The sequence below is a fragment of the Schistocerca piceifrons genome, chromosome 7, assembly GCF_021461385.2.
Source record: "Schistocerca piceifrons isolate TAMUIC-IGC-003096 chromosome 7, iqSchPice1.1, whole genome shotgun sequence".
Classification (NCBI taxonomy): domain Eukaryota; kingdom Metazoa; phylum Arthropoda; class Insecta; order Orthoptera; family Acrididae; genus Schistocerca; species Schistocerca piceifrons.
The window spans coordinates 570561491-570582090 of NC_060144.1; the positions used below are offsets into that span (position 1 = coordinate 570561491).

Genomic DNA, 20600 nt, shown 5'->3' on the forward strand with positions numbered 1-20600 from the left:
TTGAAAACTTTTTCCTGTACTAACTGGTTTGTTTCCGCACCTTTTTTAAGTGCTATTTTAATACGGGTATTGCCAACAGCAGACACATGCACAATATCAAACTCCACGATCGATAGTTTTGGAAACACTTGTTTACCCACAGCCATTGAGTGGAGTTTACCAACGGTTGTGTCGAGACTTTCGATGTCCTCTACGTATGTTTCCATATTGTCTTCTTATATTTGTTCTGCCGTGTTCATCGTTCAGCCAGATTTGGCGGCCGTCGCCTCTGTGTGTTCTCTGTCTATCAACTCTTGAAAGATTATCCCGACTACAGAATTTATTGCAGAAGCGGATACCTTACGTGAGCTGTGAGTAGCCACAGATAACGGGCCCTTACCTGGCATCTTTTGGGTCTGAGCTTGATTTTTTCCCGGTGTTACCGTATGTTGAATATCCATGATCATGTTCTCATCCTGCAAGTCCTGTACATCATTGGCGACAGTCGCCTCAGTGTTTTAAGATTTTCCAGTAGACCACACTGTCTTTCCTCTCCGTAATCTCCGCTGGCCACAGCGGTTTACCCACTGCAGTCCGTTAAAGATCAAAATGTAAGTTGTTCTCTCTTTTCTAGCTTCTAAATATGACGCGCACTTTTTGGTCAATCGCTAACCAAAGATGTAAAGCTTCGTGATATCACAGGCGTATGTCCGTGAGTGATATAAAAAGACGTAAACAGAAATCAAAGATTTTGATTAACAAACAAATAAAAACAGCTGAATGTATTTTTAAACAAAATGAGTGTAGTTAAAATTAAAATGTAAATTCACTATGTCAGCAGAAGGCAAATACAGACTTTACATAATTCAAGTTATCCTACTGTTCTTTATTTAATTTCCCTTGCCTGGAATTTGCCCATCATGAGTTATCGGGACTGGTGTATACATAAGTTGATAAGTGGTTTGTTGTGATTAGAGTTCAGTGAACTCTCAATCCCGGCTCCATCTGTGTAGACGGTGGGTAATAAAGTAAGTGAAATGTTGTATTGGCCAGGGAACAGCAATAATTACTTACAGATGTCACATAGCCACATTATTCAGCTTCGTTGTTTGCGTGCTACAGACGAACACTTGCTTCAAAAGAGGCTAAGTGTATATGTGAAATTGTCGAAGAACATATATAGAGCTAAATGTCAGTCGCATACAGGTACTAGAGCACATACATGTTTAAAAAGGAAGTGCTCATTAGTTATTTCTGATTTTTATTTAAATGAAGTGTCCAATAAAAATCACGATTTGTGACTGAAAGTGTCGTGTTTTCTTTTTTTAGGAAAGTAATAGTTCACAGTAATGAGACCGACAGCTAAGGACAAAAATTAAGTAATAGACTGATAGCATTGAAAATCGTAGCATATCTATATGCTGAGAAAATGGCTCAGTATAATCCTAGTTCTGACAATGAGTGAATTGATTCGTAGGCAGATAGTTGATTTAATTATACAACTTAATATATTTGTAAGAAGTTTGGCATCCATAAATGAATGCAATTACATGCTGAAGAAAACAACATCATCAGCACGTTTTGGAACATTTTATAATGTCTAAACAGCCGTTTAAATAATGCATGGTATAGTTTTGTTAGGGCAGTTTGATGATGAACGAGTTTGACAAGCGTCAAACATTCATTTTATTTGCGTGCTGTGCACATTCAGTATGGACATGTTCTTATTAACTGAGTGGTACATTTGATGATTAAAAGTTGTGTAGGGACACTAAGGCAAGATAAGAACACATATACAGTAAGACGGAACAATTTATATAGCAGACATTGCCTTCTAGCGATACATATGGAAGTGTTACTTTCCATAAAGTGACGCATTAAATAACACAACAGATAAAGTGATCAGTGTAATAGTTACAAAACTGAGGGATAGCTCAGCCTTCTGCCAACCCCTTCAAATGTATTTTCATGGAAGTTTTAGAATTTGAAGACCTGCTGAAAAGACACCTCAGAGAGGGTAATGCATTGCTTTTGTTGTTTGCCCTTGTTCAATAAGTAGGCCTGCTTTATTTTGAAGCTGCCATATACCAAAAATAGTATTGTCAATGAAAACAGCTTGTCAAAAAAATGCAATGATTGACCCATTAATTCCTGAGGTGAAAGGGGTGAGAAATAGGTTTTAATGTAAAGATAATTGAACTGAGTACTTGGTTTAATTAGCAAGTTAATAGTTTGGATTTGTGAAAAACGGATTTTGTAACTGCAGGGTCATTCCATGTCAAGTCACCCAGGCCTTGACACCAACCATGTCAGATTTTGATGAAACTTGGTACAATTACTTCTTTTATCATCCTGAAAGCACTTGTAAAATTTTTTTGCTCTATCTCTTATAGTTTTTTTTATAAATTTTTAAAGTTTTTAGATTTGGCGTTGTTTCAGCAGTCGGAAATCGTAATTTAAACGTGTCCTCACAACTAAAAAAATTTGTATATTAAATAATACTCAAGATATCAGTACGAAATTTTGGAATAAGTTTGTGTATTATATCTAAATGTTAAAAAAATTACCATAAAGATATATTAAAACCCTCCAAATGAATAAAAATTTACAAGTTTTTTTTTAGCTAACGGATGTTTAGTTTTACAAAAACTGCAATATCTAAAGTCTCAGACCTGATAGAAAGCTCAAATTTGTTTTAGAATACTCTTAATTGTATAGGCTATTAGATAAAAGAAAAATTATGTTGGCTTTTTAACCTGTTTAACAGTTATCTAATTTTTAAAATAATATTAATTAGGCTATATTTTAAAAATAAAAAGTACCAAGTGACTTATACACCGAAAATAAGGTTTTGTCTTCTTCGAGTAACAATGTACGCTTGGATTTTGTTTTGTTACTCCTGTGTTTTGAAGTAAAAAATTATTACAGTGTTAAATAGTGCTTGGATAGTATTTTATTAAGTTTATTCGAACTTTCAGTAAGTACTGTTACTTAGTTTACAGAGATTCTTTTCCAATATCCTATAAAAGTAACCAGAACAGTAATCAGACCAAAAGTGAAATCAGTACGTCAGATATTCAAACCTGTAGCGTAGGGTTATTTAAAAAATCTGACTGTTTCCAAACAACCTACACACCTTCAAAACAGTTACAGCCAGTATCTGAATTGAGCGAGGAAGAAAAAGATTTGATCCACTTACGATCTGGAATTAATCAGTGTGAATTTAAGAATATATGTTCATACCACAGCTACTACTTTTTAAATGTTTTTGAAAAGTATCAAACATGTGTAGACCCACTAAAAAAACGCAAAAAGCCCATCAAAAAATCGTTGAGAAGTGTAGGCTTGGATCTTTCTAAACAATTACTGACAAAAAATATTAGCATAAAACCTGGACAAAAGTTTTGCTCAACATGCCGTAACTTTTGTGAGGAAAAATAAAGAGTTGAAGTCAATGAAAGTGAAACAGATGATGAAGTCATGATTGAATTAAAGGATTTCGATGTAATGATTTCTCTTATGAAAGAGAAGATTTCATCTGTTGGGAGGTCTAGAAAAATCCAGATTCTGACCTTGGCTCCAGATTCTTGCAGTCAAAATAAAGTGATGAAAGAATTTAATGTAAGTGAGTACATGGTGCGACAAGCTAGAAAGCTAAAATCTGAAAAGGGTATTTTGGAAACTCCTGGTCCAAAAAAAGGTAAAACTCTTTCTGAAAATGCAGTAAGACTTGTAACAGATTTTTATGAAAAGGATGAAAGTTCCAGAGTGCTACCTGGAACAAAAGACAAAGTAAGTGTTCAAAAAAATGTGTACATGCAAAAAAGACTCATTTTGTGTAACTTGAGAGAACTCTATTATTCTTTCTAATGGGAGAATCCCGAGGTAGAAGTAGGATTTTCAAAATTTTGTTTCTTCAGACCTAAATGGTGTATCTTGCTGGTGCTGCAGGCACACACACTGTATGTGTATGCAGTATCCACCAGAATGTTAAACTATTACTGGATGCTGTGAAAATTGAAGAATCTTATAAAGACCTAATTAAGATGCTTGTGTGCAACACGGAAAACCAAAACTGCATGCTACATCATTGCGACAGCTGTACTGCAAATACTGCACTAACTGAGTACTTATCTGAAAAACTAAGTGAAGATTATGATTTAGAAGAAGAAATTGTAATCAGTCAGTGGGTTAACACAGAAAGGGCAGAAATGATCAAACAGTCTATCAGTGTTGAAGACTACATTTCTTTATTGGTTAGGTCACTGGAAAAGCTCACCCCGCACTCGTTTATAGCAAAATCCCAATCAGCAGCCTTTAAAAGATTGAAAGAAGACCCACCACCCAAAACAGCAATTATTGTGATGGGTTTCAGTGAAAATTATTCCTTCGTTATACAAAATGAGATCCAAAGTTACCACTGGAATAGAGGTGGTTGTACTCTACACCCAGTTGGAGTTTTTCTAAGAAATGAGGAAAACAATGTTTTTGTTTCCAACCAATGTTTTATTAGTGATGACCAAGAATGTGATACTGGTTTTGTTAACTTTGTACAAAAAGAAATTACAAAGTGTCTGTCATCGCATCATACTGACATTGACTCAGTTCACTACTTTACAGATGGTTGTGCTGGGCAATACAAAAATGGAACAGTTTTAAAAATTTGACTGAACACTTGAGAGACTTTAATTTGAAGGCCCAACACTTTTTTTGCAACAAGTCATGGAAAGTCAATTTGTGATGGCCTAGGAGGAACTATTAAAAGAATTTTAAGGAAAGCTGGTCTACAGCTTTCAGACAAAGAACAAATAATGACAGTAATTGATGTGTGTTCATTTTCACTTTATTGACAAAAAAGAAGCTGATTTGCTACGGTTAAAACTAGAAAACCGTTTTTCAGCAACCTGAACCATTCCTGGAACAACAAGTTTTCATAACTTCAAACCACTTGCAACAAACAACCTTGAAATTAGAAGGACTACAGATAGTGTAAATCCCTCCTTACTCTTTTCTTTCCATTCATCTTCTGATTGGATTCGTGTTGAACCATCCATAAATAGCTATGTGGCTGTAAATTATGATGGTAACTGGTACTTTGGACTGGTAAAAACAATATTCAATGATGAAGAAGATGCAGAAATTCTATTTCTACATCCTTCAGGACCAGCTGCATCATTTTATTGGCCTGAAAGAGAAGATTCTTGCATAGTGCCTTTGGAGCACTTAGTCTGTGTAGTAGACGCACCTCCATCAAGCGGCACTGAAAGAATGTATTACTTCAATAAAGACTGTATCAAAAGAACTGAAAGCTCTTGGATGAAGTGGAAAAACAAGTTGAATCAGCATTAATGTTTATTAAAAAGACAAAATTACTCAAAAAATTCAATGTTTCAAGCAATCAGTTGGGTTATACATAAGTGTCGTAAGTACAATATCTTTGTACATAATTCTAATGTAATCTACTATAATTAATAAACATGTTAAAAAGCCATCATTATTTTTGTTTTATCAAGTAGCCTATATGTTTAAGAGTAAATTAAAACAAATTTGAGCATTCTATCAGGTCTGAGACTCTAGATATTGCAATTCTTATAAAACAAAATATCCATAAAAAAAAAGAAAAGAAAAAAAATACATATATATATTTTTTTCATAGAAAATATTAATATATTTTAATAGTATCATTTTTATCTTCAAATATGTATAATAAATAAATTTGCTGCAAAAATTCATGATCTTATCTAGAAGAGTTTTTAAGATAAGCAATTTTAAAGTTTTGAATACAAATTAAATTTACCATTTCGGAAGATTCGGAAAACGCAAAACATAAAAACTTAAAAAAATTATAAAAAAAAACTATAAGAGATACAGCAAAAAAATGTTGCAGGTGTTGTCAGGATGGTATTAGAACCATTTGAGTCAAATTTCATGAATATCTAAGGAGGTGGGTGTAAAATTTATTTTTTATTGGGTGATTTGATGTGGAATGACCCTGCAAAGTTTATCGTTTTCTTGAGAATCAATCACAAGGCATATCACCTACTGTGATGGGAATGTTTTATGGTTGACTTCAAGCTGCTTGTGTATTCAGTGATCATTATTGTATTTGGCAAAATGTCACAAGACTTTTGTTGGTAATTAATTTGGATCAAAAACAGTAGCACATCAATTAACTTACTGAGTGCTATGAGAGGTATCTCAAACAGAATGGCCTGTATGCCAACCAGTATTGATCTAGAAAAAAAAAATGGTCATGCAAAACCCAACTTTTTTTTTTTTTTTTTTTTTTTTTTTTTAAATGACTTCATGAAAGCCATCATACAGGCAGTCATGTAGTTGCAATATTTCTTGATTTCTAAAAGAATTTGTGTCAGCACTGTACCAGTACTTTTGGAAGTATGATCCTACAGGGTACCACGCTAAATGATGTTGACTGAAGATTTCTTAGTAGGGAAGGCACAGCATGTAATTCTAGATGGAAAGTCGCTGGCAGGTGTAGAAATAACTTTGGGTTTGCTCCAGAGACACATGTTGGGATATTTGCTGTTCATATTGTATATTAATGATCTGTCAGACAATGTGAATAGTAACCTTAGTCTTTTTGCAACTGCTAAGTTAAGTAAAATGAAGTACTGGCTGAAAGGACATGCACAAATATTCAGTCAGCTCTTGATAAGATTTCAGAGTGGTGCAGTGTTTGGCAACTCAGTTTAAATGTTTAGAAATGTGCGGTAGTACACTTCATCAAATGAAAAAGCAGTGTGTCATGATTACAACAACAGTGAGTCACAGTTGGAATTCGTAAACTCACACAAATATGTGGACTTAGCAGTCCTTAGATTTATTAAAGGGAATGGTCACATAGGCTCTGTTGCAGGTAAAGCAGATGGGAGATTTTGCTTGATTGGTGGGATACTGGAAAAGTGCAATCAGTCTGGAAAGGAATTAATTACAAAACACTAATGTGCTCCTGTCTAAAATTTTGCTCAAATGTGGGGAACCCATATCAAATAGCATAAGTAGGGAATATTGAATGTGTACAAAGAAGGGCAACAGGAATGGTCACAGGTTTGTTTAACACATGGTAAATTGTCACAAAGATGTTGAAAAACTCGAACTGGTAGATGCTTGAAGACAGATGGTGAGTAACCTACTAAAATTTTTTGAACACTCTGGGGATCAAGGAATATACTACAACCCACTATGTATCTCTCCCATAGCGATAAAAAGTCAGGATTACAATATTTACAGAATGCAGAGGGGCATTTTAGCAGTCATTTTGTTCTGTGCTTCATATGCAGGGGGAATGGGTCTGACCTAATAAGTATTGCAGTGGAAATTACCCTCCATCATGGTGGTGGTTAAAATGTTAGTCCAGCCACTCTGATTTAGGTTTCCCATTGTATCCCCAAATTGGTTAAGGCAAGTGACAGACCAATTCCTTTGAAATGTGTGGTGGATTTCATTTCCCTCTATGTCCTGTCAGCTTTTACTCCCTCTCCGATGACCTTATTGCCAGCGGGATATAAAGCCATGATATTATTTCCTTAGTTGTATGCTCATAAGTGTTGTGTCATACATACCACAGTAAATTAATTCCTTTACATCCACATGATTACTCTGCAGTTCACAGTTAAGTGCCTTGCAGAGGGTTCATTGAACCACCTACAAGCTATTTCTCTATTGCTCAGCTGTTGAATGGCATATGGGAAAAATGAACACTTAAATCTTTCTGTGTAAGCTGTGATTTCTCTTATTTTTATTATGAAGATCATCTTTAAGTTGGTGCCAACAAAATTTTTCACACTCTGAGGAGAAAGTTGGCTATCGAGATTTTGTGAGGAAGCCCTACCGCAACAGAAAACACCTTTGTTTTAACGACTGCCATCCAAATTTTTTTATCATATCTATGACACTCTCTCCCTTATTTCATGATTATACAAAATGAGCTGCCCTTCTTTGAACTTTTTGATGTCCTCTGTCAAAGCTATCTGATGCACAGTACTCCAGAAGAGGGTGGACTAGCATAGGGCAAGCAGTCTCGTTAGTAGACCTGTTGCATTTTCTAAGCGTTCTGTCAAATCACAGTCTTAGTTTGCACCCCCCACAACACTATTTGTATGATTATTACAATTTAAGTTATTCTTAACTGTAACCCCTAAGTATTTAGTTGAGTTTACAACCTTTAGATTTGTGTGATTTATTGTGTATCTGAAATTTAGCATGTTCCTTTTAGTACCTTTATTGATGTCTTCACACTTTTTATTATTTAGTGTCGTCTACCTGATTTTGCACCATAGAGATACTGCGTGTAAATCATTTTGCAATTTGGTTTGATCATCTGCTGACTTTACAAGATGGTAAACTACAGAATCATCTGCAAACAATCTAAGGGGGCTGCTCAGAATCTGCCCTAAATTGTTCATGTAGGTCAGGAACAACAGAGGGGCTGTAACACTTCCTTGGTAAACACCAGATATCACTTTTGTTTTACTCAATGACTTTCTGTCAGTTATCATGAACTGTGTGACTTCTCTGATAGAAAATCATGGATCCAGTCACACAGCTGAGATGATACTCCACAGGAATGCTATTTAATTAGAAACTGCTTCTGAGGAACGGTGTCAAAAACCTTCTGGAAATCTGAAAATATGAATCAATGTGACGTCCCCTGTTGATAGCACTGATTACTGTGTGTGAATAAAGGGCTAGTTGTGATTCACAAGTATGATATTTTCGGATTCCATGTTGGCTGTCTAGGTTCTATGTATTCTTAGAGTATGTCATTGTTTATTTATCCTTTCTTGTTGCTGTCCAGTGATTTGTATAATCACTATACAAGATATACATGTATCTTTGATGTAGTCTTTATCTCCTTTTCAAGGGTTCAGAGTGGAGTTGCACATGATTCAAATGTATTCAGCAAACTCTCTTAAAAAAGTGTTCTTATCAGTTCAAAAGAAAATTAATACTTGTCTCATAGAACAGTTCTACAAATTATCTGAATATCTATAATGAAGGATTGAAACACTCTGTTAGCTGTATGGGGAGTAGTGATGTGTGGTAAACATGGCTGTAATTATAGACGTAGATAACTGTTTTCTTGGAAAAATTCAAATGTCATCAAGTGAATATTAAGCCACCAATAGAAGATGAGCAACAGCTGTTTTACATAACTGAGGAAGCAGCAATATTTTTTTTTTTTTTTATTTACTAGGGTACATGTAGCCAGTGTAGGCTCATGTAATAAGTTTCTAATAGTTGCTTCTCATTGCTTAATGTATAGGCTACCTCAGCTCATTCCTCATTCCTGAAGGCTCTCCGTCTTACTGGAACATAAGGAACATAATGTGTGAATGAATAAATCAGAGCTTTTGGAAAGAGTACAGAAAATATCAACATGATATTCTATCTTATTTTACTCTATCAGAACTTTGTTTGGAACATGACTATTTCTGTAGGGATAGTTTTTCAGAAACGAAATGGAGAGGTTCTTCACAAGTTATCTACCATAACACTACCTCTGTATTCTGTTATAGTCATCTAAGCAAAGAAGGTAAAGCTGAAAGGTGGAAGGAGTATATAGAGGGTCTATATAAAAGGGAAATAAACTTGAGGATGTTATTGTAGAAGGAGAGGAGGGAATAGATGAAGTTGAGATAGGAAATACTTTAAGACAAAAAAAGAAACAACCATGCACCACAAAGGAATTATCTGTAATGGGTTGGAAATCAGTGGTGTGATGTACAAGTACAGACAAACAAATGATTACAATTTCAGAAAAATTGGATGATGTATTCAAGAGAAAGAGCTACACTAATTGAGCAAGTCAATAACGTGTTGATCCATCTTTGGCTCTTATGCAATCAGTTATTAACTTGGCATTGATTGAGTTGTTGGATGTCCTCCAGAGGGATATTGTACCAAATTCTATCCAATTGATGCATTACATCTTTTAAATTCCAAGCTGGTTGGAGGCTTCTGTCCTTGATACTCCAAATTGTTGAATTGGGGAGAGATCCAGTGAACTTGCTGGTCAAGGTAGGGTTTGGCAAGTGCAAAGACAAGCAGTAGAAACTCTTGCTGTGTGTGGGCGGGCATGATCTTGATGAAATGTAAGCCTAGGATGGCATGCCATAAAGGGGAACAGTGGGCCGTAGAATGTCATTAATGTATCGCTGTGCTGTAAGGGTGCCATTGATGACAACCAAAGGGGTTCTGCTGTAAAAAGAGATGGCATTGTGCATGATCACTTCTGGTTGTCAGGCCTTCTGTTGGGCAACATTAGGTTGGTATCCCTCTGCTGTCTGGGGCATCTAGAGACATGTCTTCACTAGTCATCAGGCCTCAATTTGTGGCAGGACTCATCACTGAAGACAACTCTACTCTAGTCAGTGAGACTCCAGGCTATACACGCACCTGCAGATGCATCAGATAGTGGTGGGATACCAACCTGACTGTCACCTGGCATATGGATTGCTCTTCATGGCAGGCCATCCTGGTCTTACATTTCAGCAAGATAACAACTGCCCACACGTGGCAAGAGTTTCTATTGCTTGTCTTTGTGCTTGCCAAACCCTTGTCTTGCTCTACCCAGTTGAGTACATTGGGAGCATTGTGGCCACGGTCTTCCAACCAATTTGGGATTTTGATGATGTAACATGGTAGTTGGACAAAATTTGGCACAACATCCCTCAGGAGGACATCCAACAACTCTGGCAATCAATGCCACATTGAATAACAGCTTGCATAAGGGCCATAAATGGACCAACACATTATTGACTTGCTCAATTAGTATAGCTCTCTCTCTTTAATAAATCATCCAATTTTTGTCCCATTTGGATACTTCCTTCATGGTGTTTTTTTTTAAGAGAGAGAGAGAGAGAGAGAGTATGATACTGCGAGAAGACATTGGTGGAGCTCGGTAAGCCCTGAGTGAAAACAGGTCCCTTGGTGTAGACAACAGTTCTTCTGAAATACTGAGACCCTTGGGAGAAGCACCTATGACAACATAATTCCATCTGGTGTGCAAGATCTATGAAACAGGCTAAATATCCTCAGGCTTCCAGAAGAATGTAATAATTCTTACTCCAAAGAAGACGTACACTGTCAGGTTCCAATACTGCTGTTTAGCTCTTTAATAAGTCATGGTTGAAAAATACTGACACACATTATTTGCAGAAGAATGAAAAAACTGATAGAAGCTGACTTTGCAGGATAAATGTTGGACCACTCAATTCAGTAATCACCCCACTGATGCTTGAAGTCTTTCGTGATGGTGTGGTATCTTCCAGCAGGACAACTGACCATGTTGAAAGCCCAGGATCCTGCTACAATAGTTTGAGGAGCTTGATAGTGAACTCACATTGGTGTTTTGTGCAGAAAATTTGCTTTATCTGTACTCGGCGGAACACGTGTGACTCTATCAGGCCTCAGTTCCATGCACTTAAATCATTGGCCCATAGGTTACAGGAATTGCATGACCTGTGCATAGATGTTTGGTGCCACATATCTCTGGAAACCTACCAAGGAAGTGTCAAATACATGCTCCATAAAACCGCTGCTATGTTGTTTGCTAGAGGTGGAAAAACACACTAATAAGCTGCTGCTCATAATGTTTTATCTCATCAGTGTAGGTTTCACAGGGAATATCAAATGTAATTAGTTGCACAATCCATAGGTCATTTGAATGATTTGTTTATCAAAAAATCTGTGAAAAGAGTCAGTCTGCAATATATATATATTTGATTAATTTTAATATTAATAAACATATTATTTTTAAGTCCTACTTTTGCAACTACACTTAAAAACTAGATGTTATCCTACAGGTTACCAGTTTTTAAATTAATGTTCCTCCTTGTAATAGAAGGAGTTGGCCAGAAGAAGTAGTTGTAGCTTAGATTTAAAATTTACTTTGTACTTGTCAGATATTTCACATTGTTTGGGAATTGATCAAAAATTTTTGTTGGTGCATATTGAACTCAGAGCCAGTGACAGCCTTAATAGTGCATCATAAAGGTAATTTTTCCCTCTAGTGTTATAGGCGTGGACCATCACTATTGTTCTCAGATTTTGATGAATTATTTCTACTTCTACATCTATACTCTGCAAATCATTGTGAAGCGCATGGCAGAGGGTATCCAGAAGTGTTTTCCCATTCCGTTCATTTATGGAGTATGGGAAGAATGATTGTTTAAATTCCTCTGTGCATGCTCTAATTTATCTAATCATGTCCTCATAATCCTGACAGGAGCAACATGTAAAGGGTTGTTATACTGTATGTTCCAAGAGCCATAATTTAAAGCCTGTTCTTGAAACTTTTGTAAGTACACTTTCTCAGGATAGTTTGAATCTACCTTCAAGAGTCTGCCACTGAACCTACCTCTGAGGCTGATGTGCCAACACGCACTTGTGTGGTGACCCTGGTGTAAGCAGGTTTAAATACTGATGGTGGAAAACATTATCACTGCCAGTATTTGGCTGACAAGGGGAGGAGAGGTGGTGGCGTGAAGTTCCTGATCACCAGACTTTGTGCCAACGTCTTGGTTTAAATACAAAACCTCTCCACAGTGTCTTATGAATTGAGGGTGTGTGACACTATTGATGGTGACCCGTCCGTCAGACGGGGATGTTAAAGTTGGTGGCCTTGTGATGCTATTAACAAGGAGTAGACCATGTGCCGGCACCAAATTTTAGCCTCTCCCTGCTCTCATCAACATCACAAACATTACGCCACACACACACACACACACACACACACACACACACACACACACACTGAAAATACATACATGTAGTATTACAAATTGTGTTATGGAGCATGTTGTAAATAAATAAACAAAAGAGTCTACCAGTTCAATATCTTCAGCACCTATGTGATACTCTCCCGCGGGTCAAAAAAAAGCTGTGATCATTCATGTTGCCCTTCTCTGTATATGTTCAATGTCCCCTGTTAGTTGTATTGAGTATGTGTCCTACACAATGCAGAAATATTGTAGGATGGGCCGCACGAGTTATTTATAAGCAGTTTCTTTGTAGACTGATTGCATTTCTGTAGTATTCTACCAATAAGCCGAGATGTGCCATTTGCTTTACACATGACTGAGCCTATGTGATCATTCCAGTTCCTATACTTACAAAGTGTTATACTCAGGTATTTGTATGAGTTTACAGATTCCATCTGTGACTCATTGATATTATAGTCATAGATTACCATGTTTTTTTCATTTTATGAATTACAAGGTTTTGCCTTTCTGAACATTTAAAGCAAGTTGCTAATCTTTGCACCACTTTGAAATCTTATCAAAGTCCAACTGAATATTTATGCAGTTTTTTGAGACTGCACTTAATTGTATGTAACTGCACCATCTGCAAAAAATGTGAAGTTACTATTAGTATTGTTCACAAAATCATTAATATATGAAATGAATTGCAAGTGTTGGAACACAGTGCCATGGGGTACATCAGAAGGTACTTCTTCTGTCGATTACTCTCCATCTAAGATATCTTGCTGCGTCCTACCTACCAAAAAATCCTCAACCCAGCCACAAATTTATTTGATACCCATACAATCATACTTTTTGATTATAAGTGTAGATGTGATACTGAATCAAATCCCTTTGTAGAAATCAAGAAATATTGACTCTACCCGGCTGTCTTGCTCCAAGGTTTTTGTACCTATATCATGTTAAAAATATACGAGTTTGGTTTCACATGATCCATGTTTTCAGAATCCATGTTGGTTGGTGTGGATGTCATCCTGTTTGAGACATCTCATTACATTAAGCTCATAGTATATGCTAATATTCTACAACAAATGAATGTCAAGGATATTGGTTGGTAGTTGCTACCCTTCTTGTACTAGGTACGGTTTTTGTTGAGGGTCCGTGATAAATTGTAGCTAAAAGAGGGGCTAACTCATCTGCAGCTTCAATTTAGAGTCTGATATTGATTCCATTGGGCTCCAGAGCTCTGTGCAATTTTAACAGTTTCATATGTTTCTCAATGCTACTGCCATTAATACAAAATTTACTCATGTTTTCAGTGGTATGGGAATTAAACTGCGGCATTATTCCTGAGTTTTCCTTTGTAAAGAAATAGTTGAAAACAGAGTTTGCCAGTTTTGCTTTTGCTTTGCTACCCTCAATTTCAATTCATGTTTCATCCATGAGTGACCGGATATTAACTTTGGTGCCACTAACAGCCTTTACTTGTGATAAGAATCTTTTTTGATTTGGTGAAAGATCAATAAATCCTCAGGTTTTGTCAACTAACAGAAGGATCATTCCATGAAAAGTGAAGGTTTTGCTATGTCTGTAACACTTCCTATTCATTTTTTTAGTAGCAAATGAACACGGCTCACATCATCAAACTTTCTTGTATATAGGCCTTGTGACCTTCTTGTATATAGTGTCACTTTCAGGACCGTATGCAGAGCCATTTGCTTATTTTCAAGTTAATATAACAATGTAAATTGTACATATTTTAAGTCCTTAACCATGGAATGATCCAGAAGTGTCTTCTGCAAGTTAATGGAAACAGTTTCTTGCAGTTTGCTGCAAGTACTTACTAAACATGCCAATTGCTGGAAGATTTTCTCAAACTTGTAAAAGTTTTTTGTGCATTCACTACTGGTGCAAAGATATCAATGTCAAAAAGGAGAATGACACACAGACAGATGGGTCAAAACAGATGCACCAATGGAACCCCTAAACGTATATAATTGGCCACTGCAACCAAGAAAGTGTGAAATGAATTTACTGACTCTTTTTTTTTTGTTTCGCCAAGGGAAAGTAGAATTACAGCAAAGCTATCTTTTTAAATTTTAACAGTTTTTTTAATGTCCGCAGAAACATAAATGCCTTAAATTTGTTGTAAAACTAATGAGTACTCATTGCAAAATTTGAAGAGTAATTGAAAGGTCATATCTTGGTCATATAGCTTGCCTTGTTTCTGATTCCTGTTCTGGAATATTTTCTTTGTTCAATAGAAAATAGATGTTTGAAACTATCTTACAACATTATGAGCAAGTTTTCATTCAAGTCCTCTGATTTTATTTCATTCAAAAGTGCATTTTAACAACTTAAAATAGGTACACCTCTGTATGCATTGCTTCAACCAAACATTTCTTTTTTCTTGACTTTGTTTTTCATAAGGATTTTTCTTCAATAATAGTAATGCAGCAATTGTGGTGGCTGCACTGTTTTTACCCACAACACTGAAAACTTACATTTGCTTATCTCAAGATGCAAATATGTTGGAAACACTTCTGCAAATACTTGCAGCAAGTTCCTGAAATACTTGCTGAAATGACTTGCAGAAGTAAGCCTGCACGAGTTTTTGTTCTAATGTAAACACCTCAGCAAGCACATTCAGAAGTTACTTGTGGAAGTTATTTACTAGAGGATCTTAAAGTTTTAAACTGCTTTCAGGGCGTGGCCATGGTGGTAGGGTTTAGAGTGCCTTCACCACATGCTGGGCAGGAGGGGGAGGGGGGGATGACCAGTGCCCTCTTGTACTCTTTTCTAGTTACTGTTGGATGTGATTAGCCCTCTTTGCTGCCACACCCTGTTATACTTTTGTTAGGAATGCCCCTTTTTATAGCTCTCCGATGAAGGTAAGACCTTAAGAATTCTGGCTCATGGACGGTAGCCAGTGAACAAGAAAAGTTGAATGAGCTCTTACGGTTCCTACAAGAGAGTAGCTTCTGTTCCCATCTTGACTGTATCATATCAGGGATGGGACAGATGTGAAATGGACACCTCCTGCGGTGTGGCAAGACACGGGGGATGCTCAACTATGCCCACTGACCCGATTACTTCTCTCACCTTATTTTATTTTTCTTGGTCGTACTGGTTTGATCAGCATTGGCTCAGGTGTGAAGTGCTTCTCACTGCATCTAAGCTCTGCAGGCCTACCCTGCTCTTGGGCCTGCAGCGTGCCCCCCCCCCCCCATGTACTTTTACCTCTTCTGCAACTATTTCTCATCTATGGGGTCAATATTGCTTTCATTACGTCAGTTTAACCACTCATAGATACTATCACATTTTAGTGAATTTCTGCCAGATGTGACTAACTTCATATGGGTTGTCTCATGAATGTGAGACTGATGAGCCTGCTGTTTATTCCCTTGGATCCCAACCAACCATCTCAGACTTCCACCTTCTTAATGTTAAATTAGTTGTATACTTTGAGTAAAACAGAGGAATGTTTTCCTTGTTGAGACATTTATTAACCATATTTCTCTATTTTTGTAACAGGTGAAAGAACACCATGCGGCTTGTTATCCTGGAGACTGCAGATAAGGTGGCAGAATGGTCAGCCAGATATGTGATGAAAAGAATAAATGACTTCAAACCGGGTCCAGAAAGATACTTTGTTCTGGGTCTTCCAACAGGTACTTTTTCGTATTTTGTATTCACCAAAGGTAGGTGCCCAACATAAAGTTAGCAGGAAGCAAAGAACCATGTCCTGAATTGTCTGATGTCCAGGAGCCCATCCTAAATTGTGGTGACTGTATTGCAATTATTGTCGTTGAATAAAAATGTCACTTCAATTTGGCTCATTGCATATTTCTTTGGGTGGTTATCTTCTGTACTATGCTCTAGCAGAGCTTTCTATATATGGTACAAGTTTCACTGAGCTATGTTACGTGGCAGTGACACAACATGCAAAAGGTACGTCTATCCTTAAATTTTGTGCACCAGTGCATGTTTGAGGTGCCACACTGTTGGTGTGAGGCATTCTCTAAAGATAGCATTGTGTACCTTATCTGCTGGAGACCCAGCATACTTATTGAGTACTTTTTGCTGCCTACTTTTGACGGTGCTCTGTGCCACAATACTGTACATTGTACTTTGCATAATTTGTCTTCCTGAGTAACTGAATTTTCTGTGATTTTTTAAAAAAAATCTAATCAGTATAATACATCAAAATCCTGAGTGTAATACAGATAATAGAGTGAGTTGAGGTAACCTTTCACTGTATAGTTGAGGCATTGAGTGTCAACAACCACATAAACAAGATGGAAAATGTAGCTGAGCTTCCAGACAATGTCCTTAATACCTTCCTTATGGTCTAACTAAAAATGCATGGGTATATTGTTGCAGTTGAATACAGTGTCCTGGAGCTACCAATGTGCTGCAGCATTGAGTTTTTCTGCATGCTTTTGCAATTTACAATCCATTCATTTGATTGTTTTTCAGCTGAGAAAGTGTAATAGTACACTATATATTCTTGACATCACTCAAGTACGAGGGCATTCTAGAGTCATATGAAATATAGAAGTAAAAAGTTCCACATCCAAGGTCACCAACTATAATTTTAAATATGATGACTGGTTCCAGCAAATCTGAGTTTTTGTCATCAGATCTGTAAATCATAGAGATTGCAAATTACAAGCACAATCAGGTCACATCTAATAAGGTGGGGAACATATTGTAACGAAATGGATATGTACAACATACCTTATGCAAATACACATCAATAAGTCTCCATCATATGTACAATATATAGTTTCAAGTCGTAACATGTCATTTCAGGAGGATCAAGAAAATGGTTCTTTGGCACGTCAATAATGAAACAAATTTAGATAAAATATTATGTATATTGTACCGAGTACCCTAGCTTGTACCCACACAGCAGGTGAAAGAAAACTGAGGATCACAAGTCAAGGCAAAAATGTTATAAACTACCAGCAGGTGGTACTGTAATAGTAATCATACAGAAATGTGACTGTAACATATAAAGTATATAGAAAGTGTTACATCCAATGAGTCAATAAAACAATGCAATAAGAAAATTTAACAAGCAATTATGTAACATAAGAATTTAAACCAGAGTATATTATAATAATAAAATTCCTTTTCTAATTTAACTTTCTTTTTCAGAATTAAAATTCTTACGAATTAAAAGAATATGTGTTGTATTTCAGTTGTATCACCTACTGCCTGTATAGTCAAAACAGTTATGAGGCAAGTACAAAGTGGAAAATATATCGCCACTGAATAAGCCTACAGAAGATGACTCGAGATCTGAGTGTTAAGAACACAGGAACATGTAGTAATGTATGTAGGCAACAAAGGGGAGCAACTGAAATATTGCTTTCTTAAACTACTGTATACAAATCGCAATATTACAGACCAACACCAGTAGAACACAAGGTCTAGATGCTAACATAAAATCAAAAAATGGAAAATCCAGGGAGGAACGTAACAATATTATGAGAAGGAAACTTGCTACTCACCATATAGCGGAGATGCTGAGTCGCAGATAGGCACAACAAAAAGACTCTCACAATTAAAGCTTTCGGAAAACAAGTGTCTACAAATAACTTGTGATATAGTGATAAGAAGAATATCATAGTAACTGTGATTAAATTATAAACAGATATTACGCAACAATCATGAAACATCGTTGTAGCTCAAGGTCTAGGTGTACCAGCACATTGTGTTGGACTGCATTTTTGTTATAGTATTACATGTTCCTCTTTTTTGATATTATGTCAGTTGAACACTGTAATGTTGTACAAATTGTTACACATATACTTCACATAACTGATACTCTCCCATGTAATTTTTTTAATATCTTTTATGCCTCCTTTTTTTCTAAATATTTGTATATAATTTAATCCCAGTTTCTTTGGTATTGTACTTATATCACTACGTTACAAATTACTTGCATATATGTATTCATTAGTTAATTCCTGGTCTTATAGTAGATGATTGTTACACCAAGATTTCGAATACCGCCTTACGTTAGCACCTAGACCTTGTGTTGTACTGGTGCTTGTCTATAATACCATGATTTTTACATGGTATTTTTAGTTGTTCCCGTTTGTTACCTACATACATTATGACAGACGTTTCATGCATTTTTCCGTGTTCTTATCACCTAGACATCGGGTGATCTTGTTATTCAGTGGCGATATATTTTCCACATTGTACTTGCCTTATAACTGTTTTGACTATATAGGCAGTAGGTCATAAAATTGATATACAACACTTTCTTTTATAATTTATAAGAATTTTAATTCTAAAAAAGAAAGTTAAATTAGAAAAGGAATTTTGTTATTATACAGGGTGCAGCGGAACCGACTAAGCAGTTTCTGTCACTTACCACTGGGGCTGTGGTGGGGATGGGCAGTTGCACCTGGTCTGCCTTCATTCAGTCGTTGACCCCATTTCGGTAGCCAACATGGTCTGGACTGGTGCACATTGTGGTTTTGTGACGAGGCACATTTTCATCTTAGTGGGTGCGTGAATAAGCAGAACTTTCCCTGGGCTGAAAATAACCCCTGAATAAGTCATTAAAGACCACAATGTACTCCTAAAGTGATAATGTGGTGTGCCATATCATAATTTTGCGTGGTAGGCCCTTACTTTTTTGAGGAGGGAGGAGTGACCATGACAGTGAATTCCACACGCTATGTTTCAATGTCGCAAAATTTTCTGCAAACCAGAATGGATGAGATTGTTGAAGAACATGGACTAGGGGACTTGTCGTTCCAACAGGATGGAGCTGCTGCTCACACAGCTCGAATGTCACTTGATGTTATAAGAGAAATGTTTCCGGGATGTCTCGTCTCCTTGAGGGGTGATGTTATGTGGCCTGCATTGTCACCAGATTTGAGGAATTGTGATTACTTTCTTTGGGGATATCTGAAGGAAAAGGTTTTCAAAAGCTGCCCTCACACCCTACCAGAGTTAAAAGAGTGGGTTATTGATGAAGTGAATGCCATACCCCGCAACATGTGTGCAAGAGCTACTCGAAACTTCAGGGATCATCTACAACAATGTATTGATACTAATGCCTGCCATTTTGAGGACATTATTTTCAAAACTAAATGATTGTAAAATGATATGTTGTATTAATTTAGAAAATAAAAACATTTTTTCTCTATAGATCCAGATTTACTTTTTATTGCTCCTTAAAACAGTTAGTTCATTCTGCCACACCCTGTAGTATACTGTGGTTTAATTTTCTTGTTATATAATTGCTTAATAAAATTTATTTATTGCATTGTTTTGCCGACTCATTTGATGCAACTTCTTCCATATGCTTTATGTGTTACGATCATATTTCTGTATGTTTAAACAATGGAAAATCCAGGATGAAACGTAACAATATTATGAAAAAGATAGTTACTACTCACCATATAGCGGAGATTCTGAGTCACAAAAATCCGCAACAAAAAGACTGTCAGAAAGTGAGCTTTTGGCCAACAAGGCCTGTGTCGAAAATAGACAAAACACACACACACACACACACACACACACAAACACACACACACACACACACACACACACACACACACACACACACACACACACACACGACCATAGTCTTTAGCAGCTGGGACCAGACTGCGAACAGCAGTGCATGATGGGAAAGGCAACTGGGTGTGGGTTAAGGAGGAGGCTGGAGTGGGGAGGGGGAGGGATAGCAGGGTAGGGATAGGGGGCAGTAAAATGCTGCTAGTGGAAGCGTGCAGGGACAAGTTGGAGAGGGGGGGGGGGGGTCAAGAGGTTAGACAGAGAGTGGAGGAGAGGGGGGGGGGGAGACTTATTGGAAAAGGAGAGAAGTAAAAAGAATGGTGTGTTGGTGGAATAGTGTTGTGTAGT

At 36.7% G+C, this 20600-nt stretch overlaps 1 protein-coding gene across 3 annotated transcripts in view; it reads left to right on the forward strand.

The window, feature by feature from the left end:
* The first annotated feature begins 837 nt into the window (after window positions 1–837).
* Window positions 838–20600, forward strand: part of LOC124805147 (glucosamine-6-phosphate isomerase) — a 122560-nt gene continuing 102797 nt past the window's right edge. The window contains exons 1-2 of one of the 3 annotated variants that reach the window (XM_047265617.1): window positions 838–995; window positions 16239–16375. In XM_047265617.1, coding sequence (XP_047121573.1) covers window positions 16252–16375 — 124 coding nt within the window. In that variant the 5' untranslated portion in view covers window positions 838–995; window positions 16239–16251. Of the gene's footprint in view, window positions 1008–16238; window positions 16376–20600 lie in introns of all 3 variants that reach the window. The other 2 variants (XM_047265616.1, XM_047265618.1) reach the window with 2 other exon arrangements.